General features: G+C 35.2%; 1 protein-coding gene across 5 annotated transcripts; it reads right to left on the reverse strand.

Annotated features, from left to right (window-relative positions):
• Window positions 1–121: 121 nt before the first annotated feature.
• LOC132631928 (gibberellin 20-oxidase-like protein) lies at window positions 122–14,888 on the reverse strand. 5 transcript variants are annotated; one of them, XM_060347673.1, is made up of 2 exons: window positions 1,371–2,112; window positions 122–951 (listed from the first exon to the last, which is right to left on the reverse strand). In XM_060347673.1, the coding sequence occupies exons 1-2, from the start codon at window positions 1,724–1,726 to the stop codon at window positions 360–362; spliced, it is 948 nt and encodes a 315-aa protein (XP_060203656.1). In that variant the 5' UTR covers window positions 1,727–2,112; the 3' UTR covers window positions 122–359. The 5 variants fall into 5 exon arrangements, 2 of the variants coding, with proteins under 2 accessions (XP_060203656.1, XP_060203657.1); XM_060347674.1 differs by lacking the exon at window positions 1,371–2,112 and adding an exon at window positions 13,543–14,880 and having other exon boundaries at window positions 123–951; XR_009579183.1 differs by lacking the exons at window positions 122–951; window positions 1,371–2,112 and adding exons at window positions 6,157–6,506; window positions 14,470–14,888.
• Between the last annotated feature and the right edge of the window lie 2,451 nt (window positions 14,889–17,339).

Consider the following 17,339-nt stretch of genomic DNA (forward strand, 5'->3'; position numbering starts at 1 on the left):
TGCCGCCAAATTGGGAAAAGAGCAAGGGTTTATGTTATAATATACCTACTATCCAAAAAAAATTGGAATTACGCCGGTAACTTAACATGCTATAACATGTTTTCTTTTTATGTTATATATAACAACTGTGCTTGTTATTTGTAATATAATTTGATGATGTAAAAATATATTACATGGTAAGTAATAAAACTTAAAACTCACAAAAAAGGTATCATACATAGAATCATAACTTAGGACATTAAATAAAAGAACGACAAACTCCATTGTGTATAATTGTTTATAACCTCACTTGTACAAAGAAATGTTTTTCACCAGAGACACACCAAACGCGAAAGAAGAAAATGCTACAATCATGATGATTATTTACCTGCAAAATGTTTGACAGTGAAACCAACTTTCTCAAACTTGCCTTTCTCATTGCTTTCTCTAAACTTCAAATAATCAGCACAAACAAAAGGCTTATAGACCCTCAAATTTTCATTCCCCACAATCTCTTCTGGTGCAACAATCAGTTTCTCATCTTCAAAGCACCAAAAGAAAGCGATGGAAAATCGACTTACAGGCTTTTTTAGCACAACTCTGTGTTCAGATGACCTCAATTTCCCATTACTCCAAGCCTGTAAGAGATCTCCAACATTAACAACAAGTGTGTCTTGACAAGGATCAATGTCCATCCACTTGCCTTGTTTGGATCTCACTTGAAGACCACCAACTTCATCTTGATACACTATTGTTATGCAACTCATGTCAGTGTGCATCCCTAGCCCTTCAACTTCTTCTTGTTTCGTGAATTCGGGTGGAGTATAGTTGATCACTCTATGATAGCCATGACACTTGTTAAATTCAGATGCAAATTTCTGCTCAAATTCAGGGCCTAAGCTCATCAGTATGACCTCAACAACGCTTTTGGAGAGTTTTTCCATTTTGCTCCCATAAACCTCCATTGCATGACTATGGGACAAATGACAAAAAGCGAAATCGTTGTCAGATAGACAAATCATGTGACAAGAGATCTTAAACAAACATTTTGTGATGCAAGAAAAGAAAGCATTTCTTCTGGACCATAAACACAACAGCAAAAACTAAAAGCAAAGATGTAGTGTTAAGGTCCAACTAAAGGTGTAGGCTAGCAATCAATGAAGTTGATGAAAACTATAAAAGACCGGGATTCAAATCCCAACAGAGACAAAACATGCTAGGTGATTCTTCTCATCTGCCTAAGCCTTGGCAAGTATAGTTACCTGGTACATGTGCTTGTGGGAGATAGCAGGTATGTACCTGGATGAATAGTCGATCGAGGTGCATGCGAGTTGCCTCGAGCACCAGCATTATCAGAAAAAAGGATGGAGTTTTAAGTTTTTTGATTTTACCTGAACTCTGGAATTGGCTGGTTGATGAGGGCTTGGCAAGTGCTTTGTGCTGAGGCAAAGAAGTCAGGTCCAGACACCCTCAGGCTCTCAAAGAAAGGTGAAGCAATGAAATGGGGAGTGTAGGTTTTTATATTAGATAAGGGTCCAGCATTCAGCTTTACATCACAAGGGAGATGGAATATCTGGTTAGAAAGGAAATGAAGTTGTCTGCATAAATCTCTGGAAATTCCATGGTTGCTGATGTGAAAAAACCCCCATTCTTTACAAGCTAAAGAAAGGGACTTAAGGGAAGATGAACTCAAAGGTCTCGAAACGTCAAAAATGGGAAGTTTTACAGAAGTCTGAGATTCAGACATGCTCAACAAGTATATGATGAGCAGATAAGTTAGTTTCTTCTGTTGTGTTTCTGTACGTGATAGAAGTGAGAAGGGCTTGGCTCCAACTATGTATATAATAAGCAAAAATTTAAAAGGTATACGTATAATAATAACATCGCACTCATCCTGGACTCACTAACTCTAAATCTTGAATTTGTCTCTGAATAAACTTATGTGATAAATGACAAACAAGAATCTCAATTGCTACATTTAGGGATGTGGACAAAACAGATGTGAAAACAAGTAACCCTCCAGAGAAATGAGAATAAATAATTATGCAGGATATAAAGCATGTAACGTACTTAAAATAATATTTTGCAAGCTACTAGTAAGCATAATACTAGGACATTTATCAATTTATTAAGGTTTGACAATTTCTGCATAGAGTTAGCCGACTCCGTTCCCCCCGCCCCCCCCCCCCCCCCCCCGGGCTCCTTTATTTTAAGAAAAAAATAAGGTCAATAAGTGGAGGATGAATTTAAGACGCTGTAAGCAATTAGGAGGCAACAGGCACAAATGATGGAGGAGTGCTGGTCAAAACGGAAAAATACGCCAGCCATGATGTTTGCGCCAAAATGAATAATTAATTGTTGTAATTACAAATTAAAAGAATACATATCACTTAACTATTGTTCATACGGGCAAGATAAATTTGTTACAACTAAAATAGACCGGAGTATTCATTTATTTGATATTTGAAATTATTTTTTGTTGTTTTGTTGGTTCTCAAGCTTGGATTCTTCAATGTCTAAAGTTTGACTTGCCTTACTCGTGATTCATTACTCTGTCGAACAAACACGACAATTAAGCAAAGCACATATTTTATATGCAATCGAGGACATTGTGGCCCTTTTATCTATCTATTTAAAACCTAAATACGTGAAAGAGAAGGAGGAAAAAAACAAAAGTGCTGGTCCCATAGCTCCCTTCCACCCCTGATGACACATTTTATATTTCCTCTCTTTACTCCAAGCAAGGAAGAACCAATTAGAAGTGAAACCTGATATGTACTTGCGTTTGAGTTCGTTTGATTAGAATCAAAGTTTGTATCTTCTGGAAGAAACTACTAAGACCGATTTTATGGCATGTAAATGACCCTTCACATTATTGCATAACTGAGAATCTAGTGCCTCATCCCGAAGATCAAACTATTAGAAATATATTATATTCCTTTCTAATCTATTTCAAAAAAAATGTAATCTCTCTGTATTTAAAAATAATTTACCTTTAAACTTCTCATATTATCCTTAATGAAATGATTAATAGTCATAAAAATGTTTTTAAGTATTTTAGACCATAAGCTCCACAAGTCTTCATTCCTTTCTTAGACTCCATGCCTAGATAAGTGTCATATAAATTGAAACAAAGAAGTTCGCAGGGGGAAGAGAGGGACATTGGACTAGATCTATTTAGCAACGAATTCCACATACAAATAGAGAGAGTCCGGAGCCAAAATGACTTATTTTTACAGTTATTAGACAAAAATAGTCTGCTTTTTTTTTTTTAGACCAAAATGGGTATTTCGTTGCATAACCAACGAAATACCCACACAAGGACTGTTCCGGTGCCGATGAATTTCTTGCATTTCGCTACATGTGTAGCGAAATGCAAGCATTTTTTATTTTATTTTCCTTTGCATTTCGTGAATCAATTCACGAAATAGGCATTTTTAATTTTTTTTTTTTTTTTTTGCATTTTGTTGTGCAATCAACGAAATATGTGTTTTTTTTTTTTGCAATTCGTGACACAATCAACGAAATAGGGTTTTTTTTTTTTTTTTTTTTTTTTTGCAATTCGTGAATAAAAAAAGAAATAGGAAATTATATATATATATTTTTTTTGCATTTCGTGTATTAAAAAACGAAATAGGATAAAAAAAATTTTATTTCGTTCATATAAAAACGAAATTGGAATATATATATATATATATATATATATATATATATATATATATATTTTTTTTTTTTTTTTTTTTTTGCATTTCGTGTATTAATGAACGAAATAGGTTTTTTTTTTAATTTCGTGTATTAATGAAGGAAACTGATTTTTTTTTTTTTTGCATTTCGTAATTTAATGAACGAAATAGTTTTTTTTTTTTTTTTTTTGTATTTCGTGAATAAAAAAACGAAATAGGAAATTATATATATATTTTTTTTTTGCATTTCGTGTATTAAAAAACGAAATAGGAATATATATATATATATTCCTATTTCGTTTTTTTATAAACGAAATGAAAATAAAATTATTTCCTATTTTTTTATATAAACGAAATACAAAAATACAAAAAAAAATTATTTTCATATTTCGTTTTTAGATGAACGAAATAAAAAAAAAAACTTATTTCGTTTTTTAATAAACGAAAAAAAAATAGTTGTAAAGTCAAGACATAACTTTATCTTGAATATGAATATAATTCTAAAAAATATAGGGAGAAAAACTAGTTGTAAAGTCGTCAAACTTTAGATGGTCATAACTTTGCGCTCGGACGTCCGTTTTACGCGTTTTTTTTTTTAACTTGCTTATTTTTTCGAGATCTATGCGAACAAACTACCGCAAGGCGGTTTGGCCGAGCCGATTTTAAAAAAAAAACAGCTTTTATTCCATTCAATTTCAATTTTCCCGTGAATTTTTCAGTTTTATTTACTTATAAGATGATGATACGCAATAGATTTCAACGTAAAAATCTCGGGGTAATGTAGCTGTGAATGTCAATTTCACTTCTGCGGTTTCAATTTTTGAAAATAAAGCTGACCAATTTTCTTGACATATAAAGTTGACTAAAATAACCTTACAGTCAAACACTAAGTTTTTTCAAACAAAACTTACTTCGGGCACCTTTTCAACCTCTAAAATGACGATCCGAACGTCTACGTATCCTTGATGTATTGGGCCTACATTATTGTACGCAGAAAAAAATATCAGGTTCTATATAAAATATTGATGTTTCGGAGTCTTGACACACGACTAATGATTGGTCAAAGTATGGAGAAAAACACTAAGTGTTGCAAAAAATAAAGTTGGCCAATTTTTTTTTTTTGGTACTGTTTCTATAAAGCAGTATTTTACTGCGTTATAGAAAAAAAAATTTGGTACTGTTTTACTGCTTTATAGAAAAATAAAATAAAATATATATATATATATATATATATATATATATATGAAATGCAAAAAATAAAAAATTATAATTTCCTATTTCGTTTTTTTTATTCACGAAATACCAAAAAAAAAAAACTATTTTGTTCATTAAATTACGAAATGCAAAAAAATAAAAAAATAAATCAGTTTCCTTCATTAATACACGAAATAAAAAAAAAGAAAATAAATCAGTTTCCTTCATTAATTCACCAAATACAAAAAAAAATAAAAAAAACCTATTTCGTTCATTAATACACGAATATATATTTTCCAATTTCGTTTTTATATGAACGAAATAAAAAAAAATTATGCTATTTCGTTTTTTAATACACGAAATGCAAAAAAAAAAAAAAAAAAATTATAATTTCCTATTTCTTTTTTTATTCACGAATTGCAACAAAAAAAAAACCCTATTTCGTTGATTGTGTCACGAGATGCCAAAAAAAAAAAACCATAACAAAACAAATCACTTTCGGTGAATCAATTCACGAAATAAAAAAAAAAAAAAACATATTTCGTTGATTGCACAACGAAATGCAAAAAAAAAAAAAAAAAAATACAAATCAGTTTCGTTTTTATTCACGAATTGCAAAAAAAAAAAAAAATGCCTATTTCGTGAATTGATTCACGAAATGCAAAGGAAAAAAAAAACAGTTTTAATTTCACGAATTGCAAAAAAAAAAAAAAAAAAAAAAAATTAAAAATGCCTATTTCGTGAATTGATTCACGAAATGCAAAGGAAAAAAAAAATTCTTGCATTTCGCTACACATGTAGCGAAATGCAAGAAATTCATCGGCCGGAACAGTACTTGTGTGGGTATTTCGTTGGTTATCCAACGAAATACCCATTTTGGTCTAAAAAAAAAAAAGCATACTATTTTTGTCTAATAACTATAAAAATAAGTCATTTTGGCTCCGGACTCCAAATAGGTCTACCTATCCAAAGGATACTTCAAAGGCTTTAGGATTGGTCTCTAGGTCGCGTGCACAATCTTATTTTCCTCCTCGGTCAAGCCCTTCAAAAATATTGTCATCGATGGATGACTTTATATCATCTGCGAAAGAAGTTAGACTAGAACAAAAATCACTTATTAAGTAGCTACCCCCCCTAAAAAAGAAATCGGCAGCTTCATCCAAAATCCAATTAGCAACATAACAATCTTCTTGCTTTGGCCATTGCCCTTAGCTCCAAGTTTCAAATGAAAGGAATGAACTTTTAGAAGTGAGCTACGCATATTTGAATCAGATTTATATAAGATGATTTCTCATTGAGAAAAACAAGACACCAACCAGCCTTTTGTCATTAAATTTGCACGGGAAATAATCGCATGTACAAGCTAAAAGCAGTCAATATAGTCTATAACTGTCCATCCACCAAACCTTGTTTTCCTCATTATTTCTCTCTTGTTACTTATCACAAACTACACTGGAATCACTGAGTATCTGAAAACAGGTTAAAGCTGAAGAAATAGCAAAGATGAGAAAACTATATCCTTAGTTATGGAATGTTACAAACAAGGCAGTGATTTATACTTGAGTCTTCTTTGTAGCTTTATTACTGCTAATATCAAAAGACAGGGATTCCGTCCTCCAAGCATCATTCAGGTTGCTTATCTGAGGTCCTCTACAACTGCAAAAGGGTAGGTAAGAGTTCTTTTAAAAATATTTTTTTAAAAAAACCAAGTTACCTAGTACTCCAGTACATGAAGAGCAATTTCTTAAATATGCTTGGTCACTTGTCAATTTTATATTGCCTAATGATCACTTTTTCTAGATATACGAGCATAAAGTGAGATCAGTTGCAATGTTAAGTGAGATTTAAATGTAAATTAAACTCTCATTTTGAGAAACTCAAATACAAGTACACATAGTTTTGTCAAATACACAGACTTCCCTAAATCATAGCTTTAATGACACTAGGAAACAAAGAAACGACTAAATCCTGGCAGCTGAACGTCAAATTTGCAGTCTGCTTAGGGAATGGAGCAAGGAAAATAGTGGACATAACAACGCTAGCTAAGATATAACTTTTAGCAGTAAGTGAGCTGAAGAACAAATCCATGTCTATTGGGGTTTGTTGTTTAAAAATAATCTGTATAAGTCTAAATAAAGTTTCTGAATCTATAAAACACTTAGTAAAAGCAGATTACACAATCTGTAAAAACTTAAAACCAGTAAATTACAGAAAATGGACAAATGAACAGAAACAGTGTTAGGAAAAATATATTCAGAACATAATCGAGCCCACTTAGTTCAAAGTGTGTCCTTAAGGAAATTATTCCCCTCACAGTACTCGAGGTTGATGGAATATCCCCTCCCAGGATAGAACGATTATCTTACCAAAATAGTAGTACTCCAAATTCTGGTAGCGGCGAACCACTCAATGACAGTATATCACACAGAAAAGAAAACTTTTAAGAAGAGTAGAAGAATAGAGGATTTCAGAAAATTCGTAAGTAATAATCTGAATATTAACTGGAATTTATAGCCATTAACGCACTGGTTGGGAAAAGGTTTGCACCTTTTCAGAAAGGTTTGCAACCTTTCAGAAAATGTACGTTTTTAAAAAAAAAACGGAGGGAAATTTAAATTAATCCGGGGAGAAACGGGTCGCGGGTCAGACACGCGGATCCGGGTCACTAACGGGTCAGAATCTGGAAATAATTAATTAATTAATAAATAATTAAATTAAAATTTAAAAGAATTTTGGTCCAAAAAGATTATCAATCAATCAGATCATTTGACCAAATCCAAATCTAAAGCCAAAGCCAAAGCCGAAGCCGAGCCGAGCGAGCGACGCCGCCGCCGCGTGGGGTCCTTTCCCCCTCAACCCTTTTAGCAACTAGAGAAGGTGTAATGTAATATGTACACATCTCTTTTTCTCTCTTTTTCCTATGTGGGACAGATGTTTTAACCAAAGCACAAGGAACCTTTTACATTTCCCAAAGCAAAAGGGACCTTTTATATTCCCTTCACTTTTCATCCCATCATTTCCCATTCACCAATATCAAAAAACCCAACAATCCCCCACATGAATGGGGAATGACCATAATATAAAAGAATGCGCGGACAAGTGTGATATACAAGCGAAGATTGACTGCATCTGGATAAGTAGGTTTCCCTTTGAACTTTCCGTAGTGAACTTACATCGGATATACTCGATCAATCGGTAGATTTGATATCTTTGAACCGTCGAACTTTGTTGTATACCTAGACAACATAAATCACACAATCAACCTTCAACCATTTATGGTTCTCACGGTTGTGTTCGTTTCAGCCATGAACACCGCCTGGTTTCATGAGTGCATAGAGAATGGGCCTTCACTATCATTCCCTTTTAAAGCGGCTTACACTTAACACTCACATCGGTGATTTCTAAACATGTGGTCTTATAGCCACATTATCTGGTCATACACTGCCAGATTTAGATAATCATTAAAAATCTTAATGCTTTATTAACTCATTAACAAGCCATAAAGTTTTATCCTTATTTCTGAACATTGTCTTCATCCGAGAATGGGTTGAGTTGTTTGACAATGTTGAACCGTTAGTCATAACTTTGTTTGATCTCTTTGAACCTAGTTCTTGGGATCTCCAGTCTGCTAGGTAGAGTTACCGCCATGATGACTTGTCATCGGCCTTAACCCCATTCCCATTGATGATCTACTAACTCCCTCTCTAGATAAGCCTTTTGTAAGCGGATCCGCTACGTTATTTCTTGACTTTACATAGTCAATCGTGATAACGCCACTAGAGAGGAGTTGTCTAACGGTATTGTGTCTTCGTCGTATGTGATGAGATTTTCCGTTATACATTACGCTCCCTGCTCTTCCTATTGCTGCTTGACTGTCACAATGTATACATATAGGAGCCAAAGGTTTGGGCCAGAATGGAATATCTTCTAAGAAATTCCGGAGCCATTCAGCTTCTTCACCGGCCTTGTCTAAAGCTATGAATTCAGATTCCATAGTGGAACGGGCGATGCAAGTCTGTTTGGATGATTTCCAAGACACTGCTCCACTCCCAATTGTGAAAACATACCCACTCGTGGATTAACTTCAGACGATCCAGTGATCCAATTTGCATCACTATATCCCTCAATCACTTCGGGATATTTATTATAATGCAAAGCATAGTCTTGAGTATGTTTCAGATACCCCAAAACTCGTTTCATTGCCATCCAATGTGTGTAATTGGGATTACTTGTAAACCGACTCAGTTTACTAATGGCACATGCTATATCTGGTCGTGTACAATTCATGATATACATCAGACTTCCCAACACTCTCGCATAGTCACCTTGTGATTTACTTTCACCTTCATTCTTTTGAAGTGCGTAACTCACATCAATTGGAGTTCTGGCAATCTTGAAATCCAAGTACTTGAACTTGTCAAGTACTTTCTCTATGTAGTGAGACTGTGATAATGCTATACCTTGTGGAGTTCTATGAATTCTGACTCCTAAGATTACATCAGCAACTCCTAAGTCTTTCATATCAATTTTGCTAGCCAGCATGCGCTTTGTAGCATTTATCATGCTTTGTAGCATTTATATCTGCCATTTCTTTGCTCATTATCAGCATGTCATCAACATACAAACAAACAATGACTTCGTGACTTGGAGTGTTTTTAATGTAAACACATTTATCACACTCATTGATTTTAAAGCCATTTGCCAACATGGTTTGGTCAAATTTAGCATGCCATTGTTTGGGTGCTTGTTTAAGTCCATAAAACGACTTTCAAGTTTGCACACTTTCTTTTCTTTACCAGGAACCACAAAACCCTCGGGTTGTTCCATGTAAATTTCTTCCTCCAAATCACCATTTAAGAAAGCTGTTTTAACATCCATTTGGTGAATTTCAAGACCATACACGGCTGCCAGAGCCACTAACACCCGAATGGACGTTATTCTTGTTACAGGCGAGTATGTGTCAAAATAATCAAGGCCTTCTTTTTGTCTATAACCTTTGACTACAAGTCTTGCCTTATATTTGTCAATAGTGCCATCAGCTTTCATTTTCCTTTTAAAAATCCATTTAGAACCTAAAGGCTTGTTTCCAGGAGGAAGATCAACCACTTCCCATGTGTGGTTATCTAAGATTGATTGAATCTCACTATTGACTGCCTCTTTCCAAAATGCTGAATCAGAAGAAGACATCGCTGCTTTAAATGTTTGAGGCTCATTTTCAAGCAAGAATGTCACAAAATCTGGTCCAAAGGAAGTAGATGTCCTTTGACGTTTGCTACGCCTTGGATCCTTTTCACTTGGTGTACTTTCCTTTGGTTCTTCCCGCGGTCGTTTAGATCTTTCACTTGACGACTCACATTCAATTTTATACTGATAAATATTTTCAAAGAATTCAGCATTATCTGATTCAATTACCGTATTAACATGAATTTCGGGATTGTCGGATTTGTGAACCAAAAACCGACATGCTTTGCTGTTTGTAGCATATCCAATAAAAACACAATCCACAGTTTTTGGTCCGATTTTTACCTTTTTAGGTAAAGGAACTTGTACTTTTGCTAAACACCCCCACACTTTGAAATATTTCAAGTTGGGTTTTCTTCCTTTCCATAGTTCATATGGAATGGATTGTGTTTTGCTGTGGGGCACTCTGTTGAGTATTCGGTTAGCTGTAAGGATAGCTTCCCCCCACAAGCTCAGCGGTAAACCGGAACTTATTAGTAAAGCATTCATCATTTCTTTCAATGTCCGATTTTTCTTTTCCGCAACTCCATTGGATTGTGGTGTGTAGGGGGCAGTGGTTTGATGAATAATTCCATATTCTAAACATATCTCTGCAAAAGGAGATTCGTATTCTCCACCCCTATCACTTCTAATCATTTTTATCTTTTTATTTAGTTGATTTTCGACTTCATTCTTATATTGCTTAAATGCTTCTATTGCTTCATCCTTACTGTTTAGCAAGTAAACATAACAATATCGAGTGTAATCGTCAATAAAAGTTATGAAATACTTTTTCCCACCGCGAGATGGTATTGACTTCATATCACAAATGTCAGTGTGTATTAAGTCTAAAGGATTTGAATTCTTTTGAACGGACTTATACGAATGCTTAACAAACTTTGATTCAACACATATTTGACATTTAGATATATTACACTCAAATTTAGGCAATATTTCAAGATTAATCATTTTCCGCAAGGTTTTGTAATTGAGATGTCCTAAACGAACATGCCATAAATTATTTGACTCCAATAAGTAAGAAGAAGCAGATTTTCCATTAATACTGGCAACAACCATTACATTAAGTTTGAAAAGGCCCTCGGTGAGGTAGCCCTTTCCTACAAACATATCATTCTTACTAAGTACAAATTTATCACTAACCAGCACGCACTTAAACCCATTTTTCACGAGTAGTGCGGCTGAAACTAGGTTCTTCCTAATTGATGGAACATGCATGACGTTGTTGAGAGTCAGCACTTTGCCGGATGTCATCTTCAACAGAACCTTTCCATATCCTTCAACTTTGGCTGTTGCAGTATTTCCCATGTATAGCTCCTCGTCAGGTCCAGCGGGAGTGTAAGTTGTAAATGCTTCCTTAACGGCACACACATGTCGAGTGGCACCAGAATCAAGCCACCACTCCTTTGGGTTGCCAACCAGGTTGCACTCGGACAACATTGCACATAGGTCATCAACATCTTCCACCATGTTTGCCTGACCCTTGTTTTTCTCTTTGTCCTTCTTGGGGACACGACAGTCGGGAGCTTTATGGCCTGCTTTACCATAATTGTAACAATTGCCCTTGAACTTTTTCTTGTTAGGATACTTCTCCTTTCCAGAACGCCTCTTCCTTTTATTGTTCTTTTTCGGAGCAGCATCTTCAACGACACTTGCCCCTTCAATTGGTGAACTCTTACGGTACCTCTTATCAGCGGTTTTGTTATCTTCCTCGATCTTGAGACGAATCACAAGATCCTCCAATTTCATTTCCTTTCTCTTGTGCTTAAGATAATTCTTGAAATCTTTCCATGAGGGTGGCAACTTCTCAATCATTGCAGCCACTTGGAATGCTTCATTCACTACCATACCTTCAGCAATAAGGTCATGGAAGATAAGTTGAAGCTCTTGAACTTGGGTTCCAACAGTTTTTCCATCCATCATTTTGTAGTCTAGGAATTTGGCAACCACAAACTTCTTCAAGCAAGCATCTTCAGTTTTGTACTTCTTTTCCAGTGCACTCCATAATTCTTTGAAGGTCTCTACTGCACTGTAGACGTTGTACAAATCATCTTCTAAGGCACTCAAAATGTAGCCTTTGCACAAAAAATCAGCCTGTTTCCAAGCCTCAGTAACCATGAACTTCTGATTGTCAGGCATGTCGGCGGCAGGCACGGGAGGGTCCTCACTGGTGAACTTTTGCATACCAAGGGTGGTAAGCCAAAAGAACATTCTCTGCTGCCATCCTTTAAAGTTGGCACCGGTGAACTTCGCAGGTTTATCAATCAATCAGATCATTTGACCAAATCTAAATCTAAATCCAAATCCAAATCCAAAGCCGAAGCCGAGCCGAGCGAGCGACGACGACGGCGCGTGGGGTCCTTTCCCCCTCAACCCTTTTAGCAACTAGAGAAGGTGTAATGTAATATGTACACCTCTCTTTTTCTCTCTTTTTCTCTCTTTTTCCTATGTGGGACAGATGCTTTAACCAAAGCACAAGGAACCTTTTACATTTCCCAAAGCAAAAGGGACCTTTTATATTCCCTTCACTTTTCATCCCATCATTTCCCATTCACCAATATCAAAAAACCCAACAGGGTTTTGTGATACTTTTAAGTATGTTTCTCATTTTTGATCCATATATCATTACTTCCTATGCGCTCGTAGTTAAGAAATTTAAAAGACACTAGTGGTGCTACAGATATGGACTTTGACAAGTTTCCAACTATCAACCAGATCTATGAGTTATGGAATTTCCTGTTGAAGACAAAATTACCTTGTGAGACATGGCAATACCTGCAGCTACTGACACTTCCCCATCTGGTAAATACACGGCAGGTACTCTATTATATCATTGGATGGGGGATTATTAGAAAGAGAACTATTTATTTATTTAGGTTAGCAACATGCCCTCTTCACAGGGCCTGTTTCTTTTCTTTTGACCAACAGCATGATTATTTTGTTGATGGGTGGCGGCAAGAATCGAGCTCAGGACCTATTCTGATCTGATACCATATTTGCGTGAGCAAGCCTCATCTAAAAGCTCAAAGTGTCGCAAATGGTTATTATTTGTTCAGGTTATCAACAATATCCCCACTTGAAAGTTAAAAAGTGAGCAACATTTGCTGTCCTCAAATTCGCCGTTAAATATCCATAAATCCAACAAAGAGCATGCATCTCACAACCAAGTTCATGTGATACAAGGACAGTGACTCTAATTTAAAAGGAACTAAGATGAAAAGCATCGAAGATTAAACCTGCAGCAATAATTGAGGCTATTCTGACATTCATCAGGAATTCCCCATCCAAGTTGGCAAATTATTAGGTGCATCTAAACCACTATCTGTTTAAGTAATATTATGTGGATACCTAAACATCAGAGAACTAACAAGTGGTGCAATTTCTAAATCACTAGTCTATGCAGCAGCTTGTGTGAAAGTTCTCATACAAAAGACATTGATCGAATTACCTATGGCGGATGAGGATCGAGCAAGCATTACTTTGTAAGCCATACATCCCTCAGCATCAAACTTTTCAAGCACACTGTTTTTTTACTTGCTTTTCATTCACAGTAACCTCCATAATTTTAGCTTTATAAACCAGGAATCTAGGTACTGGGAACACAACAATTCTGGGGTAGCAAATAAAACAGCATGGTAATATAACACCTGATCCGAATGGGTTAATATAACCCCTGAACAATGTTATTTTATCCCTTGAGCAAGACTTATCAACCCTCTGAGCAACTTGTTATTTTCTTTCCAAAAGGCAAATCTTGAAAGAAACTCATACTAGAGCCTTATAAAATCGTTCAAGTCCTAGACCAATAGCTGATGGTAGACAGTGGTGTAGCCAAGTGTACTGAAGGGGGTCAATTACTCTCCTTCGTCGAAAAGTTACTCTGAGCTAATAGAGTAAAAACAAGTTCTTTTGTATATATATAAATTGTTGAATCAAAATGGCTAAATACATCCACACACTGCAGGTTTGACAAGGGGTTCCAGGGATTCCCAAAACACACACAGACACACAAAATCCCCAGTAGAAACCTGAGGCATCAATCTGTACGATTAAACTGACCGTTATGTCTACAAGAACAGATGGTCAGCTCCATCCATGGGCAACACTTATTGAGGCAGCAATTAGAATTGAAAGACTCTTCTTTTACAGTAAACCAAACTCATTTCACCACTTGCCCAACACAATTAGAAAAGCTCAAAATTTTCATTAAAAAACCAATCTTATCGCATTCAAGTTTATAACTTTACCAACTTTATCAACGAGAAAACAACCTTATTGCAAGTAAAAAAAAAAAACTCCAATAAAACAAAGGTTAACCACAGCTATCAGGTATCAAATATCATGATTTTTTAATCACAGGATCAAGAATCCGCACCAGAGCTGAACTTTGGGGGGTATTCTGAAGAAGAATTAGGTTTCTTGATAGAGCAAGATGACCTAAAGGCTTCAACATGAGACTGACATTTCAAATAGTCACCTTTATTTTCTTCCAAACACTTCTTCAAAGCATCCACATCACAAACCGTCTTCTTCACACTCTTGTTTTCCTTCTCTATTTTCCCCTCCATTTTTTTCACAACCCCACTTCCTTCCCTGTATTATCAAGAATTTTCTTTTGGAAGTTTTGGAACAAAAAGAAAAGGCAAAGTACCTTGGGACCCTCAACTTGTGGATTTTTATTGGATGAACACCTAAATTATGCGTAATTACCTCCGAATTTGGTAACATGATACTCTCGATCCCCCTAGATGCTGGCAATCCATGGTCGTGTGACACACGCGCTGTCACATGAATTTTTTTATCCATATGACATTTTTTAAGGATAAAATATATATTTATTACCTTTTAAAGTTCACCAATTATTTAGATCATCTTTTTTGGGCCAAATCTGTAAAAAAAGAACTTGAAACAATAATATTTTGACCATACTTTTTTTTTATTTGGCTAAAGATAATGATATTCTAATCAAGTTATTTTTATATATTTGGCCAGAAAAAGAAGAAATACACAGTTAAAGCAAATAATCATTGTATCTAAAAAGAAATAAATAAAATATCAATCAAATATTTTAAGAATTTGACCCGAAAAAAATAATGTAGAGTTGAAATAAATAGTAATTGCATGAAAAGAAAAATACACAATTTTTTTTATAGAAAATACACCGTCTAAACTTCATTACTTTTGCTAAACCTTCTTTTTATTTGGCTAAAATAAATAGAGTTTCAACTAAGTTATTTAGATTTGGATCCAAAAAAAGGAAAAAAAAACACATAGTTGAAATAAATAATCATTATATCTAAAAAGAAAAAAATACAATTGGGATAAAATATGCAATGAATATTAAGAAAAAACAAAAGGAAACACAATTGGAAAAAATAAATCATTATATTGATTATATGGCGGTTAATAGTTGAAAAATACTCCACTTGGAAGCTGATTTTTCGATTTTTGACCCTTTCACGCGCCTAAATGAGAGTGTGTTCACGCTCTTTGCCATATCAGTGTCTAGGGGGGTCGAGACTATCATATTACCAAGTTCAGGGGATAATTAAGCCAACACATAGTTTAGGTATACACTAAATAAAAATGGACAAGTTAGGGGTCCCAAGCTATTATGAGGGTAGTCCAAGAAAGAAAAAAGAACTAGGAGAGAGGGATGGACACTTGGTCAGGACTCCTGGACTGGACTTTTGACATATGCTCGAAACCCGAATTGGCCCAACTACACATACCGAGAGAATGACGGGCAATTTGTAGGATTGTCCATAGCTGGGGCGGTTCTTTAATTTTTGTCCCTCAAATTGGTGATCTTTAATTTTTGCCTTCTGCCTCTGTTCAAGGCAGAATTTGCAAAGGCAAAGGGAAAAAGTTAAAGACTACCAATTTGAGAGCCAAAACTTAAAGATCACCAATTTGAAGGATAAAAATTAAAAACCACCCCAAATGAAGGCCAATCCGTGCAAAAAAGGGAGAATGACAAAAATGGACCCTTATTACTACTCCCTCCGGATAAAAAAGAGTGTCCACTTAGCATTTTTTTAGGTAAAAAATGCACACTCTTTTGACCACCAATATACTCCCTTTATTTCAATTTATGTGAACCCGTTACTATTTGAGGGAGTTTACGAGGTAGTACTTTGACCATGTTTTTCTTATATTTTTTTCTTAATTATTTGAATTATAAATTATCACGACTTAAAGTACGTTTTATGTAGTTCCTAAATATATAGATTTTATTTTTACAAACTTAAAAATCTATGTCAAAATTTACGGTTAAAGTTATAAAGTTTGACTCTTTACTCCGAAAAGATTCACATAAATTGAAATGGAGGGAGTATAAGGGAAGATCTCAAAGTTTTGTAGTCCTCACATGATTTTTTTTTTTTTTTGGTCTATTTTACCCTAATTGCTTCGGGAACAATTTTAGGCCTAACTTTGGCTTGCAAAACTATGCCAGAGGCCCAATTTTGGCTTGCAAAACTCCGGATAGAGTTTTGCATTCAAAACTCTGCCTGAGGCCGAAATTTTGCCCGAATAGGCCTAATTTTATTACAAAACTCTATTTTGCGATTTTTTTTTGCTAAGCCGGGGTTCGAATCCTAAGCCTCATGGTATTAAGCGTAGGGCAAAAATTAAAGACCACCCCCCAAATAGGGGCATTCCTGCGAATTGCTCTACTTGAACATGACTCCTCTTTGAATTTCATGGACTGGACTTTTTGACATATTCTCGGCCCAATGTTACACAAGTTTTTGCATGGATTGGCCTTCAAAGGGCGTTGGACTTTTATCCTTCGCTTAAAAAAGTAGCAAAAAATATTTTGAGTTTCTGAGTTCGAATTCTCACTCAATAAATTTAAAAAATCGCAAGGCAAAGTTTTGTAGCAAAGTAGGCCTATTCGGGCAAAAGCCTGCCTTAAGACAGAGATTTGCCTTAATGTAGAATTTGCCTCAAGGCAAAAGTCTGTCTTACGGCAGAGGTTTGCCTTAATGCAAAATTTGCCTCGAGGCAGGTTTGCATTTTTTTTTTATTACTTTGCAAAGCAAAAATTAGGCTAACTTTTGCCCGAATAAGCCTACTTTGCCTTACGATTTTTTTTACTAAGCTGGAATTTGAACACAGAACCTCGGGATATTTTAGTCTAAGGGCAAAAATTAAAGACCAACAATTTTGAAGGGAAAAAATTAAAGACCACCCCCGAATAAGGACATTCGTGAAAAATGTCCAAAAATGGACCCTTATGTC

Source organism: Lycium barbarum, chromosome 3 (assembly GCF_019175385.1).
Source record: "Lycium barbarum isolate Lr01 chromosome 3, ASM1917538v2, whole genome shotgun sequence".
Lineage (NCBI taxonomy): Eukaryota > Viridiplantae > Streptophyta > Magnoliopsida > Solanales > Solanaceae > Lycium > Lycium barbarum.

Coding starts and splice junctions, on each gene's coding strand:
- LOC132631928 (XM_060347673.1), bottom strand. CDS start 1,726: ATGTCTGAATCTCAGACTTCTGTAAAACTTCCCATTTTTGACGTTTCG. Junction 952..1,370: donor CAGCCAATTCCAGAGTTCAG/GTAAAATCAAAA, acceptor TTTGTCCCATAG/TCATGCAATGGAGGTTTATG.